Genomic DNA, 17,347 nt, shown 5'->3' with positions numbered 1-17,347 from the left:
AAATTTCCTTAAAATAATTTTATTAAAAAAGTTTTTTGTTGAAATTAAATTTAAAAATAACTTAATCCATCCTAGTCTTCAAGTTTCTAATTGTAACCTTGTCCTTTTCACTAAAAAAATATGAATAAATACTAATAAACTAATCAACAAATCAACTAGACTTACATTATATAAACTGTGGCACCCCAACCAGACATAGCATCTCTATCGAAAGCATTAATGAGGGCTTGAGAAGTGATCTCAAATAAATCATCTGGACCCAAGTTTGGTTCCCACAAAGCTTCACACATACCGTAAAGTTGTGCACTGGCTGTTCCTCCCACAACAAAATCTTTTGGTTGATTTATGCACCCAATCAAGTCCATATTACAGATAAAAGGCTCATAAGTTTTCGGATCCAAACCAGCTATGACCGGTTCGACGAAGAATGGGCCAAAACGCTTTTCATACAACATATGAGATACCATAGCGCTGAATACCTTAGGTGAAATTGATCGATTCTCTTTCAGTTCGTAGAGGTTCTTTCGGAAACGGAGTTTCTCCATAACCGTCTGCGTATCAGTGGCTAAACCAGGAAGGCCTACGTATAATTGGGGACCCATTTCGAAGATTTTCTCAAAGTTTGTCGCGACAGTTTGGGCCTGGATACCAAATCTTCTGTCCGCAGCGATAGATACGCAGTTCTCGCCTTTCATGGCGACCATGGCCCCACCGTTATACGCTAATATAGACTGAAAATCATTAAAAATTTAATAGAAAGCTTTTAAACAAATAGCTTTGTCACTAAACATAACCTTAACCAACTAATAAACCCGGTATTTTTTGCTTGTATTCGCTTATTAAACGAATAATGCGTTTGAAATAAGTAAAACTATAAATATTCTTACCATTTTGATGGAACTGGAAACAGTATTTCTTGAAGAATACTTTAAAAACTAGTGAAGATGATTGGGTTTCTTTCTGGTTTCTTTACAAACTTTTATTTTTTATTTGTCATACTTTTTGACACTTTTGACAGTTATTTTTTGAATGTCATTGTTATTTCATGTTTTACTAGTTGCATGCCTTTTTAAATTATTGAAAGGCATAAACTTGGAATCCTTGGAATAAACAGATTTTGGGCTAATTTTAAGAGATAATAAATTGTACTAGTTCATGTATTGTTGAACACATGATGGGATTAAAAAAACTGCTAGTATGTAATTTGGTATATTTTTAAAAAAATACATATATAAATAGGTATTTTATAACCACAGTTTATAACCATTTAACTCGTTGGCACCATATAGGCTCGTCTGATTTATCATGGCAATCGAATACTCCATCGCATAGTTTTTCTTTGGGAATACATTGATCGTCCAAGCATGGGATATGATTCTCCTGACAACGGACTCCTATTAAACATTAGTAAAACCATAATATGAGAGGAAATTAAAAGTTATAAATACTTTTTCTGCAATCGATTTCATCAGACTTATCCCAACAATCCACTTTTCCATCGCACATTTTATTTTTCTCCAAACAGGAAGTCTCATTTCCGCACTGAAAATGCGTGTTTAATTCACAATCTTAAATAGAATAAATAATTTTCAGTTAAATTTATACTTTTTACGGGTTTATATAGGGCCGTTTGAGGCCGTTTAAAAAAGTACAAAAGTACAAAAAAATAAGTTTCTCTTTCCTAAGAAATAAAAGTAAAAGCTCTTTGGTAAAAGTATAAAAGTATATTCTGTTAGTTTGTGAATGTCGTCTGTCAAAATAGTCTCTTCTTTCTCTGGACCGAAGTGTTTATTTATCATTGATCTTACCACAATTTTTTTCGTCAACCATTTCCATGCAGTCGTTTTGTCCATCGCATCTCATTTCCAACCCAATGCACATATTTCCACAATTAAAAGTGTTCTCAGGACATTTGAGAAGTGTTTTTAATGGCAAACACTGAAATACTTGTTTGGTTTTGTCTAGATTCTTGCAGTATTCTATGTTAATTTTACATAAACCTCCACAACCTATGAGAATAATAATTATTCCAAGTTTGAATTTTTATAATTTGCTAATGATAACTTTGATGAACTAGACTCAGAATAGTATAATGAGCTAGACTCAGAATAGTATAATTAGTTTTGATAAATATATATTGTTGTAATATTAAAATTATTAATGTTCCTAAAAGTATATATATATATATATATATATATATATATATATTTGTTAACAATTAAACTTTTAGTTACGTAATCGAGAGTGCGATTTTTAAATTCATTGTTGCCAACCATGGACATATTCGGCGCCGGGCTGACTAGCTGGAATTTAAATTTCCCGCTGGTAATTGTAGTAGCTCTGCTGTAAACAACGTCAACCTTGCCACATTTATTTATTTATTTCCTGACATTGTCATTCGTTTTGACACTTTAGTTTTGTAATACGAGTTTTTGGTTATTAAAATCTTATTAAAATGAATTGTGTTGTGATACTTTAAACTTAAAAATGTTTACTAGCAGACCTTGCAGTCGAACCTTCTTTTTAGAGCCTCTTTTAGTGCGATATGGTACAAGAGTACAAGATAGCTTAATATAAGGAAGGCGGTAGTAATAGCCATTTAAGTCCCTTAAGTGCTGCTAAGAAGGTGAGCTTTTTATGTAAACAATAACGGTTTATATATATTTACAATTAATTTATTTTTGTTTCCTAAAATATTTTGCTTAAAAGAAAATATGTAAAAGTGGGCAACGCTGTGCTGGCCAAGCTTAGTCACGTGACTAAAAGTTTATTTGAAATCAAGTATCAATTATTATTAAAAAATATTACATTACCTGTTGGATCCCTTCTATCTTGTACTTTAATACATTTTGGTTTTGCAGTTTCTTCAGTTTTCATACAGATCTCCTCTTCTGTACAATTAATGCAATAAAATTTGGTCACATTCGTTGGCAACTAAAAGAAACAGTATTTTAGCACAGACCCGTTCCTGCGGTATCTGGCGCCTACGTGCAGATTCTTTGGTGCGCCCTTTTTATATTTAAGTCAATTATACAGGGTGATACAAATTCGAGGTACCAGCATTGGTATCTCGGTAACCCTAATAGATACGAATATGGTTAAATTGGGGCAAAGTTGCGCTTTGAGATGTTCACCAAGATACCATTAAAAAAGTTTTAAAAATTTCAAGGATTGCTGAGTTTTTTGGAAAAAACGGATTTTTTTGAAAACCAATTTTATTTTTTCCTGTCGTTACTTTTTAGAAAATCAAAAAACTAATTGCACATTTTCATAGCCACTTTATTAGGGCTATCTGATAGTATTTTTTTCAAATTAGCTGATAATTTGTGAGATACAGAGGCCAACTTAATTTTTTTTAAATACGGACCTGCATTTTATATTTCAGATTTTGTAAGAAGTCATTTTGTAAGAAGTCGGTCTCCTGGGTACAATGAAATTAGTTTAAATAAATTGTGTTTAAATGTCCGAAACAAACAAAAATATTAAGTGTGGCATATCATCACGGCATATAAATCACACGGCAGGCTAACTCTAAGGCTAACTCTGCCCAGATCCCATTGTTTTAAATTTCTATAAAATTTGACCTTGAAAACACCATTATGAGTCAGGGCCGGATTAAAACGTATCAAAAATTTTCCCAGAAAATAAACTATTGAGAGACAGGGTTGTATTAAAAAAAAATACTGTAATTGACTGAAACTAAATTTTGTTTAGACAATACTTTTATCTAAACAAATGAATCGTTAACCGCGCATACTCCTCGAAAAGTAACAATGAAAAAATCAATTAAACATTTAACTGTAGAGAATAGACAATTAAAATTAAAAAACATGCCAGGAGTTACAAACAAGAATTACCCAATAAAATATCTATTGAACAATCTAAAGAGGCTACGTACAAATTATGTCCATCAATCGACATAGCAAATTTTGTTAATATTCATCATAATATAATAATAATATCATCAAGTGCAATTCATTTTATAATAGTGGTCGTCATAATATTGTAGGTTTTGAGGACCAGAAGGGGAACAGAGAGTTTAAACCAGCTCGGGTGTCTAATATTGTTATGGTATGAGATATCTCTACCAATGGAAAGCAGTCCCTGGCTTATTTTACAAGCTTTTATTTAACTTGCTTTGTATGTATGTTTGTTCGGGGAAAATCTTTAGAAGCACTTCCTTTCATTGTAGGAAACTGAAATTTGGCATGTAGGTTCAGTCCCGATGACAATACATTTTCTTGCAAGGCATGACCCGAATTTTTGACAGGTGTCAAAAAAATTTCAAAGTTGTCCGATTTTGATAAAAATCGATATATAGGATGGCCATGGGTTAAAATGAAAGAAAAAAATTGAGCTGTCAAATTTGACAGCTGTCAAAAAAATCTTAAAGTTGTCCGATTTTGATAAAAATCGATATATTGGATGCTCCCTACCCCATAGTCGGTTTTCATTTTATTTGTCTCACATTTGAACTGTCAATATTGACAGCTGTCGTTTTTTTAAGTTCTTCTTTTTTAATGAAAATCGATATACATATTATTAGGATGCCCATAGGAAGTTATTTAAGAAAAAGAATTGAGTTTAAGTGTGTGGCACTGAGAAACCAGCATAACTAAAAAGTAAAAAATAAATTTAAGAAAGAAAACTTTTTAAAAACAAGGTTTTATTTAAATACATTAAAAAGAAAAAAATAAACTTTTATTATGGACTTATAACGTCATTACAGAATTTTATATTATATAAAAGCTTGTCGCGAGATGCAAGATTTTAGTCTACAGTTGCACTCATAAAAATCTGGTACGAAAACTTTATCTTGTAATTCCTGTAATTCTTGTAATTCCAATATCTTGTAAACCTATCGTTGTTCCCATCCAGGATAAATTCATCCCCAGTTTAGAACATTTAAAAAACTTTGTGTCCGAATATTACACACGGGTACTGAAAATTGCCAAAATGATCTGGCAAACATCTTATTAAAAACGGCAGACCTTATTGTTTACGTCGGAATCCGTAACATTATTATAAAAAACAACGAGACTTCTGTCCTTTTCTCTCTGAATTGTCATGAGCTATCCATAAAAATTAAAAATAGATACGGATAATCAGAAAAACAGTAATTTAGAAATGAATCTTGTTTGTCATTTTGTAGGATACCTAATAATAAAAATTACTTTGAATGCCGTAGGCAATGATTGAGTATTAAAACTAAAAGAACTTCGAACTTCCATTGTACTACTAAACTACAAAAACCAAATATATCACACACAATAAACAAAAATAAAAAAACAAAATATATCACTCAAGAAAAGAATGAAATAAATTAAGCCGCACGCTACTGACTCAAAGCTGCCGTAACTGTATGTTCTCGATGACAAAGACTACGACCACAGGACTACGACACTGGTTAATTTCTGTTGCTGGCACCCATAATGGCGGCGTGCGCTAGGATATGCGCGTAGCGTTCCCGCCAAAGCGAGTTGGCCTGCCGTGTGATTTATATGCCGTGATGATATGCCACACTTAATATTTTTGTTTGTTTCGGACATTTAAACACAATTTATTTAAACTAATTTCAAGTCTGGCTCTGTTTTTTTAAATATCTAATCTATTCATCGTTACAATATTGATATGCTTTCAAACTTAACAATGACCAGGTTCCCGGCCAGCGAGGATCCTGGACCTGTCGCACAGGAGCGGGGGGACATTACTTGACGTCATTAGTAAAAGTGAAATCAATACGTCTCAACATTAATAATAAAGAGAGACAAAGTAAAAAATGCATTCGGAAGTATAAGAAGAAAGTTCAAAGTTTTATAAATAAAATTGAACGAAAAATTAATTTGTGTAATAGGGAAGGTGGCAACAGTTTGGAACATGTAGAGCATTAGAAACTAGTTGATTTATTTATAATAACTATGATTAATATTATGCATATTATTAGATCGCACACTGAGATCTCAAATTCACAATAAAAAAAAAGTTAAAAATAATATCTTTAAATTGCTGACCTGGATATTATTTATTTGAATCTTCCAATTGGCTCGATTTTTCTTATTCAATGTTAATTAATGCTGATCAATATTGTTGGGATGAATATAATCAGATTAAATAATTTTAAAAAACAGAGTCGGACTTGAAATAATTATTTTAAATAATAATTAAATAGTTTTGTTGTTGTAAAGGTACCCAAAACAAAAAAAGTATAAAGTATGGCATATCATTGTTCTCAGGAGACCGAGTTCTTTTAAAACCGGAAATAAAAAATGCAGGCCCGTATTTAAAAAAATTAAGTTGGCGTCTGTATCTCACAAATTATCAGCTAATTTGAAAATCTAAAAATTCCATCAGATAGCCCTAATAAAGTGGCTATGAGAATGTGCAATTAGTTTTTTGATTTTCTAAAAAGTAACGACAGGAAAAGATAAAATTGATTTTCAAAAAAATCCGTTTTTTCGAAAAAACTCAGCAATCCTTGAAATTTTTAAAACTTTTTTAATATCATCTTGTTGAACATCGCAAAGCGCAACTTTGCCCCAATTTAACCTTGTTCGTATCTATTACAGTTACCGAGATACCAATGCTCGTACCTCTAATTTGTAGCACCCTGTATATTTTAATCTTAATCTCAAAAATTTAAAGAATTTATATTCTGCGACAAACGAGCAATATGTAATTGAAAATGTAAAAAAAACTATTCTAATTAAAGTATAAAAACATTTATTAAATAAATAAAACAAACAAAACTTAAATATTTAGTAACAAAAATAGTACCCTTAAGAAAAAAACTGACCCATTAAATATGAAATACATAAAAACAATAAACTAAAAATCGAAAATAATATACATGTACTGATTTCTTTCGAAAATCGACAACTATGAAACTATGATGCCTTCCCCGACACAAACGGTACATTGTGAGACAGGAAATTGTAGAGAGAAACAAGCCCTCCCTATAATATAGGATACAACATTTTAATGAACAGTGCTTTCCATAAAATGAATAAAATGAAAAATAAATAGATGAGATCAATGTGTTGCCGACAGATTGCCCTAGACTTGTTTATTCGGCGCGGCCAACACAAAAAAAGACGCTAAGCAAACTTTATCCTATGATGTATGTTTAAGTATTTGTTTATTGGCAAGAAAGCGTATCGGTTTTTTAGTTACAAAGTACTGATTGACCCTTCGATTTTGCGCCCCCAAAATGTTGCGCCTACGTGCGTGCACACACTGCACGCTCGCCAGGAACGGCCCTGTTTTAGCATCGTAAATTTACTTTGCGTAGGTACTTACTTGTTTTATATTTTCACTGGGTTTTTGAACAGTTGATTCTTCAGTGATATTTGACATTTGCGCTTGGAAAAACTCGTTTCTTCCTGATCTGTTGTTTTTAACATCATTTTCATCGTATATTATAATGTTCGTGTCGTTAGGAGTTGCTCTGTTCTCTGTTCTAAAGATATTATGATCTAGAAAAAAAATAGTTCAATATAAAATAATGGTATTTTATACAGGGTGTTTCAAAAAACATGTGCCATATCTTGTGGGGAGATTTCTCACGTAACAATAAGATGTATTTTTCATATTAACATAGGCCCGATTTTGCTTTGTTTCGTAGCTACAGGGTGTTAAAGTCTTAATATTTTTTCGATTTATTATAATTTTGTTCCAAGTACTTTGAGCGTTTCGAATGAAATTTTGAGGGTAAAAGTTACTATAAATGCGACATATTTTAAGGCTAAAAAACTGTCGCCATGTTCACCAGGGACGTGCATATGGGTTATCACTTGAATATTTTTCTTAAAGAAGCAATATGTACGTCACTGACTTTTTTTTCTTTTGTTAGCGAAATAGTGTAAGCTGTTTAAGCCAATTAAAAGTTGTCTCTTGATATTTTGTCGATTTTGGCCTCCTTGATGAGATAAACGCAATTTTATTAATTTCCGTGACCCAAGTCTAATATAGGAACCTTAAAAAAAATATTATCATTAACTTGAGAAAGTTTTAAATAAGTACTCATCATCAAAAAAATATGAAAAAACGTTCCTATAAACATGGGTATGGAAATGCATAGTTTTAGAGTTACAGGATGTTAAAACTTTTTAAAATTAGGTTTTTTATAATTATTTTAAATACCATAATTTTATTATTTAAAATTGCTGTATGTTGGACTAATAGTAATAATAACTAATAGTAATAATATTTAGTAATAAATTAGGTAAAAAAATTATAATTTATTAATTTCATTTTTATTTTAATTTTATTAATGGTGATTAATAAAATTGCGTTTATCTCATCAAGAAGGCCGAATTCGACAAAATATCAAGAGATAACTTTTAATTGGAATTAAACGTCCTATACAATTTTGATATCAAAAGAAGAAAGTCAGTGGCGCACATGTTTTTTTTTGAAAAATATTCCAGTGATAACCTATATGCACGTCCCTGATGAATTTATCGACACTTTTTTAGCATTAAAATATGTAGCACTTATAGTAATTTTTACCCTCAAAATTTCATTCAAATCCCTAAAAGTACGTGGAAGAAAATTATAATAAATCGAAAAATTATTAAGATTTTAACAGCCTGTAGCTACGAAACAAAGCAGAATCGGACCTATGTTGATATGAAAAATAAATCTTATTTTTACGTGAGGAATCTTCCCACGAGAGATGGCACATGTTTTTTGAAGCACACCACCCTGTAGAGGTGGGCAAAGATTGAGTCGTTCGTTTGAACGAGCATTAAAAATGAATCGTGAGTCGTGAGGTTCGATTCACCGTTTAGAGAAGTGGCGCAACTAAAGGGGGCTAGGTTTTTTTTAGTCTCCTCAACCTCAACCACCTGATGATTGGTGCGGGTCTCTTAAAATTGGTTTAAACCTCAAATCAATGTTATATTTTAATTGAGCTTAGCCCCCCTAAAAGTCGGTGTCTAGTTGCGCCACTGGCTTAGAGTCTGGTTCGTTCGATTGAGTCGTGGTGGATATGGATCGAAAAAATAGCATAGGGTATATAATCGAGTATCTATTTGAACGAGTCATAGAAATGAATTGTAAATATTGAATCGGATCACTGCCCAGAATACGGCTTGTTCAATAATGAATCGTAGGCATCACGGATCCATAAAATTTGAACGCACGAGTCTTAAAAAAGAATCGTAAGAATTGAATCGGATCACAATGCGGCTCGTTTATTCCTTCTACGATTCGTTCGTTCAAAGGATCATGAGAATTGATTCATTGCTGACAACTGACAACATACGGTTCGTTTAAAAAATATATTAGAATTATATATAGTACAGGATGAGTCTTAAATAAGTGCAAATAGTTTCAGGGCTGGTAGATCTCGACAAAAGAAACATATTTTCTCTTTACCATTTTTCAGATAAGTCCAAAATAACCGAGTTATTCAAGTTTGAAAATTTAAAAAAAAATATTTTTTTTTAACAAATTTTGAGAGCCACCGGATTTTTTCTGTATTTGCATCCCTTTTATTGCCATAACCATAGAGTAAAGCCGTAACTATGGTAATATCAGAGATTAAGAAATTATACCGTGGGAAATTTGCGGTGAGTAGGCAGTTCTAAAAAGTTTTCGAAAAATATACAGGGAAATTTAAAAGAAAATACACGATTTTCAACATCTTTTTTTAGCGAAAATAACCTCATAGACGTGTTCCTGGGGTTGAAATATACCACCCCTGAAAATATTTGCACTTATTTAAGACTCACACTGTATTATGGGCTTGGGGGTATACCCAACCACGTTTGGTACCATACATACATACTACTGCCATTACTCGCTGACGAGTATTTGACACGCATCAGAAGATGGTCACGCAAGGCGTTTTCTTTCATGAGCCTTTCTGTGACTGAAAAGCCCAATACGTGATGTTATTTGTCTACCGCACTCCGGACATTCAAAAATCTCATTGTTTTGTTGCCTCTTAACTTTTTGGTTATTGATTGAAGTATTCAATTGTTTTCGGTCACTTCCGGTTTTACCGGAAATGACTACAACTTTTGATTTTTAAAGGTCACCGCCGGTATTTTTTTACTTTATTCGATAGAAAATGTTACTCTAAATAGAATGACATATCAGATGTCAACTTTTGACATTTTCGCATATGGTTTATTTGAAATTATAACTTGCGGTTCGTAACGAAAATTTGACTTGAAATACCAAGTGTGTGGTATCAAAGGTGGTATCAAATTATTCGTAAAAAATGCTTTTTCCAAATATGTTAATGAGCCACCTTCGTTCCATTTGAAAAAATTGAGATACGATTAAAAATACGATTTGAGCATTTTCTAACTAGCCCGGACAAGACACTAAAAACATTAGACGATCAAATTTATTTTTCCAAGGCTCATTGATGAATAATTAGTGTTTTTAACGTACACATGGCACTCTAGATTGAATTTTAAAAAATAATTTTTTATTAAGCGAGAATGTCAAAAGTTAATCTATGATATGTCATTCTATTCAGAATGTCATTTTCTATCGAATAAAGTAAAAAAATACCGAGGGTGCTATTTAAAAATCAAAAGTTGTAGTCATTTCCGGTGAAACAGGAAGTGACCAAAAACAATTGAATACACCAATCAATCCTAATTTATGTCATATAGTAACATACCAAATCTCGTTTTTTTATCTGAAAAAATAAAAAAGTTATAGGGGTGAGCCACGTTTAAGACGCAGCCGGTATGTAATTTGTTCAAATAAACGAATCGTAATAGATATTATATTTTCAATATAATGAGAAATTGAATCGTGTAGTTTGATTCACTTAAAAGAAGCGTAATGCCCATTACCACTATTTTGGCCAGAAAAATTAAAATTCTTAAAGAAAAACAGAAATTTAAAAACTCTCATCACATATTCGGACTTATAAAGAAATTTATTGAAAAAAATAATATTTCCTATAAATAATTATTATTTTTAAGAATTTTTATATAGGATATATAAATTTGGTATATTGTGTATTGAAGCATCCTGTATATTTATCATCAATTTTCTTAAATGACCGTGAAGTTTGATTGCCTTCTTTTATATTTTCCTTGAAAATCACTCAAGCTTATCAAACCAAAATGTATATGAGATTGTTTTGCGATAATATAAGATACCCATAATAATATTTGACCAATTCTAGGATTTTCGTATCCTATAGAATAAGTAACTATAAAAATATCCATTATGTTGGAACTTGTCCATCAAGAAAATTAAATTATTTATTTTTCAACTTACCAAAAGAAAAGAAGATTCCGCAACCAACTGCCAACACCAAACTGCAAAACACGAAAATATAAGCATACGTTTTCCATTTAACTGATTCCTTCTTTTTGAGAACTTCAACTTCGTTGATTTTCAATACCCATCGTTGACCAAAAATATTTTTCTTGATTATCGCATTTTTGTTAAAACTGTTCTGGTAAACTTCTCTGCTTATGGTCGATACTGACATGTTTTGTGCCCTACATTTATCGTTTTGTTACTTATGTTTATACCGGGTGCGTCTCAAAAGTGGCTCACCCCCTATAACTTTTTTATTTTTTCAGATAAAACAACGAGATTTGGTATGCTAGTATATGACATAAATTGGGATTGATTGACGTATTCAATTGTCTTCGGTCACTTCCAGTTTCACCGGAAATGACTACAACTTTTGATTTTTAAATGACACCCTCGGTATTTTTTTACTTTATTCGATAGAAAATGACACTCTGAATCGAATGACAATATGTCAATTTTTGACATAGTCACTCCAAAAAAATTCTATTTTAAATTTCAATCTAGAGTGCCATGGCTGTGTTAAAAACACTAATTTTTAATCAAGGAGCCTTGGAAAAATAGATTTGATCGTCCAGTGTTTTTAGTGTCTTGTCCTGGCCGGTTAAAAGATGCCCAAATCGTATTTTTAATCATATCTCAATTTTTCCAAATGGAACGAGGGTGGCTCATTAGCATATTTGGAAAAAGCATTTTTTTAAGAATAATTTGATACTACACACTTGGTATTTTGGGTCAAATTGTCGTTATGAACCGCATGTTACAATTTCAAATAAACCATATGCCAAAATGTTAAAAGTTGACATATAATATGTCACTCGATTCAGAGTATCATTTGCTATCGAATAAAGTAAAAAAATACCTAGGGTGCTATTTAAAAATCAAAAGTTGTAGTCATTTCCGGCGAAACGGGAAGTTACCGAAAACAATTGAATACGTCAATAAATCCCAATTTATGTCATATACTAACATACCAAATATCGTTATTTTATCTGAAAAAATAAAAAATTTACAGGGGTGAGCCACTTTTGAGACGCACCCGGTAGATTCGTTAAAAAATTCTTAAAATATAAACTTACCTTTTATTTTTGTCATACCAATAAACTTTTGTAAGTTCGACATTAGAAGGCTGTAAAATCATCTTTTTTTGCTGTATTATGATACTTTTTTAGATCTCAAACTTGTTAAGACTAGAGCTGATTCCTAAAAATGATATTTATAAATATTATTTTGTTTAAATTATAGAATAACTTTTATGACTTATTGATTATTATAACGTGATTATTCATTCATGATATAAAATACAGTGATTTTTTTTGAGATAGCATAGTTTAGAATAACTCTGTATATATCTAGCAATTATTTTTGTATAATTTAGTCATGCATAATACACTATCGTAATGTGCCTCCAGTTAAAAAATATAAATAATTTGCAAACTTCCGAATTTTGAGAGAAATTTAAATACATAATTCTGAAAATTTAATATAAAAATGGCCAAATTTCAAAAATCACACGGTATAAATTATGACATTGTGATATTTTTCAATGAATGATAATTCATTTATATTTTAGAATTTTTTCAATAAGTTCTTACATGTTGATTAATATTATTCATATTATTAAATAAGATTTTTAAGCACTAGATCGATTTAACAAATAAAATATATTAATTATTTAGATAGAGTAAATACCTACTTACATTTTTCTGCGATCACGTAACTTTATCAATTTTGTACCATGCACTCCATGGTGGGCAATGGATTTATACTGGTCCTGTGTACTGGTCTCTCATAGGACGACGAATACAAACATTCAATATCGCGATTACTCGACCATGCCATGGATAGCACGTGACACCGTAGGGGATTAAAAGAGGGTTAAATTTAAATTGAGACACTGTTATACAGGGTTGTTTTGATGATTGATACAACGTTTTTTTTTATTTGTCTTTTAGTAGTTTACTTTTTTATTTACATTAGACCAATGTGGTACCGGGACGCTGGCTGTATCTCAGAAACTACTTATCGCATAGCTTTGGGAAAAAATTCTTATGAGTAAATCGACCAAGAGAAATCGCTGGAAATTATTTTCAAGTTCGAAAAATGTCCGCTAGGGGGCGTTTCGCTGATAGCCAATCAGAAAACAGGGTTTTTCTCAAAAATATGCAGGTGAACAGGTATTTTAAATATTACTATTGTAATCATCGAGAATTTTTTAATTTTTTTGATATAGAGTGTTTTGCTCTATCTCATAAAATAAAGTGGAGGGGGAAGGTTAAACTTGCTTTTATTAAAATAAGGATAACTCTGGTTTAGGTTAACCGATATAAACAAACTAGGGCTCGTTTAAAAGAACTTTTCTTCCTTAATGATCTCCAGTATAAGTTTTGTTTCCATCATTTTTTTTTCGTGGTAGCTAGAGGGCGCTGTTTGACATCATAACAGATATTGCGCGTTTGCATAAAAAAATTAAATTGGAGGCTATATTTCTCTTTACACAGTTAAATAGAGCACAAAATTTCCAAAATATCAACGCAAACCGCAATTTTCTATCTTATCTCTAACCGGAGATATTAAGAGAACAAATTATGTTAGGCTGCCGCTTAGGATTATATAGTTTAAAAATTATAGTAGTAGGCTAGGAAATAAATAGAGGAAAATTGGTTACGTCGATTCAAAATATCAAAACATATATTTTAATTTCATTTTAATACCATTTAATTGTTATTTATCCATGTTCGTTCTTGATTCGACCTCATAAATTAAAACCCAGGCATATTGAATCCGATGACCTAACTAGCCATGGATATATGCCGCTCCAGCGTCTCTTTCTACTAAAGTAAGTGGTATCCAAGAAGCCCCACACATTCATAGCAAAATATGCGACACAACTTCACCAAACTGCATTATCTACACCAACTGCATTCATACTGATGAAATTGCAACAAATGCATTTTCATCATGATGGATCCCCTAACAAAATTGGCAATTCATCTCTTAGAAATTATGGATAGTTCATTTCATTCAGATAATCATTCGCCATCCTAGAATTTCTGCCAACGGTCTTGGTCCAGGGTAGATTTGGACCAGTGGTAGATTTGGACCAGTAGTGCATATTGTTATCATTCGCACCTTCGCTTCGGGGCTATATAAAATGTGACCCAAACGACATAAACTTTATAATACAATAATAAATAACACAAACAACAGGTAAAACACGAAAACAAGTGAAATCAAGGACGAAGTTGGATTAATAGCTAAATGACGTTACATGAAATAAACCCCTAGTTTTCGGCCATACGAAATTTGGCCGTTTTCTGTTAAAAGCACACACAAAATTCCTAGAAATTTTAATAAAAAATTATTGATTGTCCGACTTTCGGACATTTTAATCTGAGAACTACCTACGTATAATTAACCAAGAAATTCGTAAAAATTATGTGGATGAATGATAATGTTACATAAACACGTTTAAAAATTTATGACGTCATCTTTTTTAAGAAAACGGCCGAAATTCGGATGCATGAAAACTGAACTTTAACGTTTTGATATTTTGACATAACTAATTTACCTCTTTTTGTTTCCTAGCCTACTACTATAATTTTTAGACTATATAACCCTGACATAATTGGCAGCCTAACATAATTTGTTCTCTTAATATCTCCGGTTAGAAACAAGATAGAAAATTGCGGTTTGCGTTGATATTTTGGAAATTTTGTGCTCTATTTAACTGTGTAAACAGAAATATAGCCACCTATTTAATTTTTTTATGCAAAAGCGCAATATCTGTTATGATGTCAAACAGCTACCACAAAAAAAAAATGATGGAAACAAAATTTACACTGGAGATCATTAAGGAAGAAAAGCTCTTTTAAACGAGCTCTAGTTTGTTTAAATCGGTTAACCTAAACCAGAGTTATCCTTATTTAAATAAAAGCAAGTTTAACCTTCCCCCACCACTTTATTTTATGAGATAGAGCAAAACACTCTATATCAAAAGAATTAAAAATTTCTCGATGATTACAATAGTAATATTTAAAATACCTGTTCGCCTGCATATTTTTGAGAAAAACCCCGTTTTCTGATTGGCTATCAGCGAAACGCCCCCTAGCGGACATTTTTCGAACTTGAAAATAATTTCCAGCGATTTCTCTTGGTCGATTTACTTATTAGGATTTTTTTTCCAAAGTTATACGATCAGTAGTTTCTGAGATACAGCCGGCGTCCATTCTTAATTGGCCACCCAATACTACCAGTCATGGCCTATGCATGCGAAACCTGGATTCTTAAAACGGACATTAAGGAAAGTGCATGTCACACAACGTTCATTGGAACGAAATATGCGGGACATATGGGGGGAATAATCAAGAAAGACCGTAAAAGAATAGAGTGGATACAACAAAAGACCCAGGTAATAGATGTCATCCACAGAATCAAATCCCTTAAGTGGCAATGGACACCTGGCAAGAAGGACCGAGAACTGATGGACTACAAAAATTACAGCATGGTACCCACGAGGAATTAAGAGACCCAGAAGACCGAACCTGAGATGGGATAATGATATTAGAAAATTGGCAGGGATAATTTGGGCCCGCGGCTCGCATAGCTAACAATAGACAGTTAAAGAGAGTATCTAAATATGGGAGGGAGGCTACACCATAATTTGAAATGGTTGAATAAGCTGAGAATGATGATGAGGAAATATAACTTATATCTGAATTTATTAATTATTCATTATTTTTTTAATATGTATCTTTTTAAAAACTAATAATTGTTTATCATCAATTTTTCGATAGGAAATTTATATTTTTGCGATTTTTACGAAAAAAAAACTATTATTTACATAGGTACCGGGTGTTGCATCGTCAAGCGGGACATAGGAAATCCCATGTAAATTTTAATGGGGTCAATTATTGGCTTCCCTAATTATTTTAGACAATAATTCTATTTAGGTTTATTGAAGAGCACTAAAACCCACATTCAAAAGAATAACTTTAGATATTTTTGATTAGCCCGTTTACGAGTTATCGTCGATTTCTTTATAAATATTTCTCCTTTCTTATGGCCCTGTATTTACTTATGAGCACCAGTCAAGGTAAAAGATAACTGTCAAATGAAGTTGCCATTTAATAGTACCTAAATTAATAAGTTATTGAATATTGTAATAATACTATAATTAACCTTGTAATTGATTACTTTATTTTACTTTAATTCATATTAATTTGTGTTTATAAATACACCTTTAAGATTTCCGATGTAGGAATGAGTTTTCAATAATAATAAAACACTAAATAGGTAAATTTCTGAAATGACAACTTCATTTGACATTTATCTTTTACCTTGATTGGTGCTTATAAGTAAATACAGGGCCATAAGAAAAGAGAAATATTTAAAAAGAAATCGGCGATAACTTACGGGAAGGGGGGTCCAGGAGTACCGCAATGAAAAGTGCTTTCTATTCTCTATACTTTCCTGCTTCGTTTTTGAAGATCGGTCGAGTCGTTGGGAAAATATGAAGGATTGAAATTTGAAAAGTTTATTTAAACATTTATCAGAGTAAATGATAAGGATAAATTCCTTCGACCAATTTGCTGTTTTTTCTTATTATTTCTAGATGTTTGCAATCGGGTTACGCAGATATTCAATGAACGCCATCTTGACAAACACCTTTATGGCAAAATTGTTTGCCAGTTAGTAGCAAAATTTCGCGAAACTGGTTCCGTTATGAATAAAAAGAGGCAGAGGGAAAATCCTGTAGTAAATGAAGCTATGGAGATATTCGTATTGGGCCAAGTTGCCATGGACAGTAGGCGGGAATCGTACAAGTTTCCAAAGGATATTAAAAAAACAAAAGTTCCACACGTACAAAATTCAGTTGGTACAAGAACTCAACGAAGACGATTTTGATCGTTGCTTGCCATTTTGTGAAACTATGAGTGAACGAGTGGCGAATGATAATAATTTCCTATTTAATGTGTGTTTTTCAGATGTGTGTACTTTCTTTTGAACGGTGTAGTTAATCGGCACAACTGTCGGTACTGGGCTGACGACAACC

General features: G+C 31.9%; 2 protein-coding genes across 2 annotated transcripts; both read right to left on the bottom strand.

The window, feature by feature from the left end:
- Window positions 1-3: 3 nt before the first annotated feature.
- Window positions 4-1,031, bottom strand: LOC115881452 (proteasome subunit beta type-3). Its single transcript, XM_030898927.1, has 3 exons — window positions 888-1,031; window positions 166-731; window positions 4-110 (listed from the first exon to the last, which is right to left on the bottom strand). Exons 1-3 carry the CDS (start codon window positions 888-890, stop codon window positions 62-64), a joined length of 618 nt encoding a protein of 205 aa, XP_030754787.1. The 5' UTR covers window positions 891-1,031; the 3' UTR covers window positions 4-61.
- Window positions 1,032-1,208: 177 nt separating this feature from the next.
- LOC115881718 (low-density lipoprotein receptor-related protein-like) lies at window positions 1,209-13,077 on the bottom strand. Its single transcript, XM_030899329.1, has 8 exons — window positions 12,993-13,077; window positions 12,372-12,495; window positions 11,251-11,477; window positions 7,297-7,472; window positions 2,814-2,934; window positions 1,809-2,009; window positions 1,449-1,568; window positions 1,209-1,394 (listed from the first exon to the last, which is right to left on the bottom strand). The coding sequence occupies exons 2-8, from the start codon at window positions 12,431-12,433 to the stop codon at window positions 1,258-1,260; spliced, it is 1,044 nt and encodes a 347-aa protein (XP_030755189.1). The 5' UTR covers window positions 12,434-12,495; window positions 12,993-13,077; the 3' UTR covers window positions 1,209-1,257.
- Between the last annotated feature and the right edge of the window lie 4,270 nt (window positions 13,078-17,347).

This window comes from Sitophilus oryzae, unplaced genomic scaffold (genome assembly GCF_002938485.1).
Source record: "Sitophilus oryzae breed Bouriz unplaced genomic scaffold, Soryzae_2.0 scaffold_172_pilon_pilon, whole genome shotgun sequence".
In the NCBI taxonomy this organism is placed as follows: domain Eukaryota; kingdom Metazoa; phylum Arthropoda; class Insecta; order Coleoptera; family Curculionidae; genus Sitophilus; species Sitophilus oryzae.
This window is presented reverse-complemented; position numbering and strand designations above follow the sequence as displayed.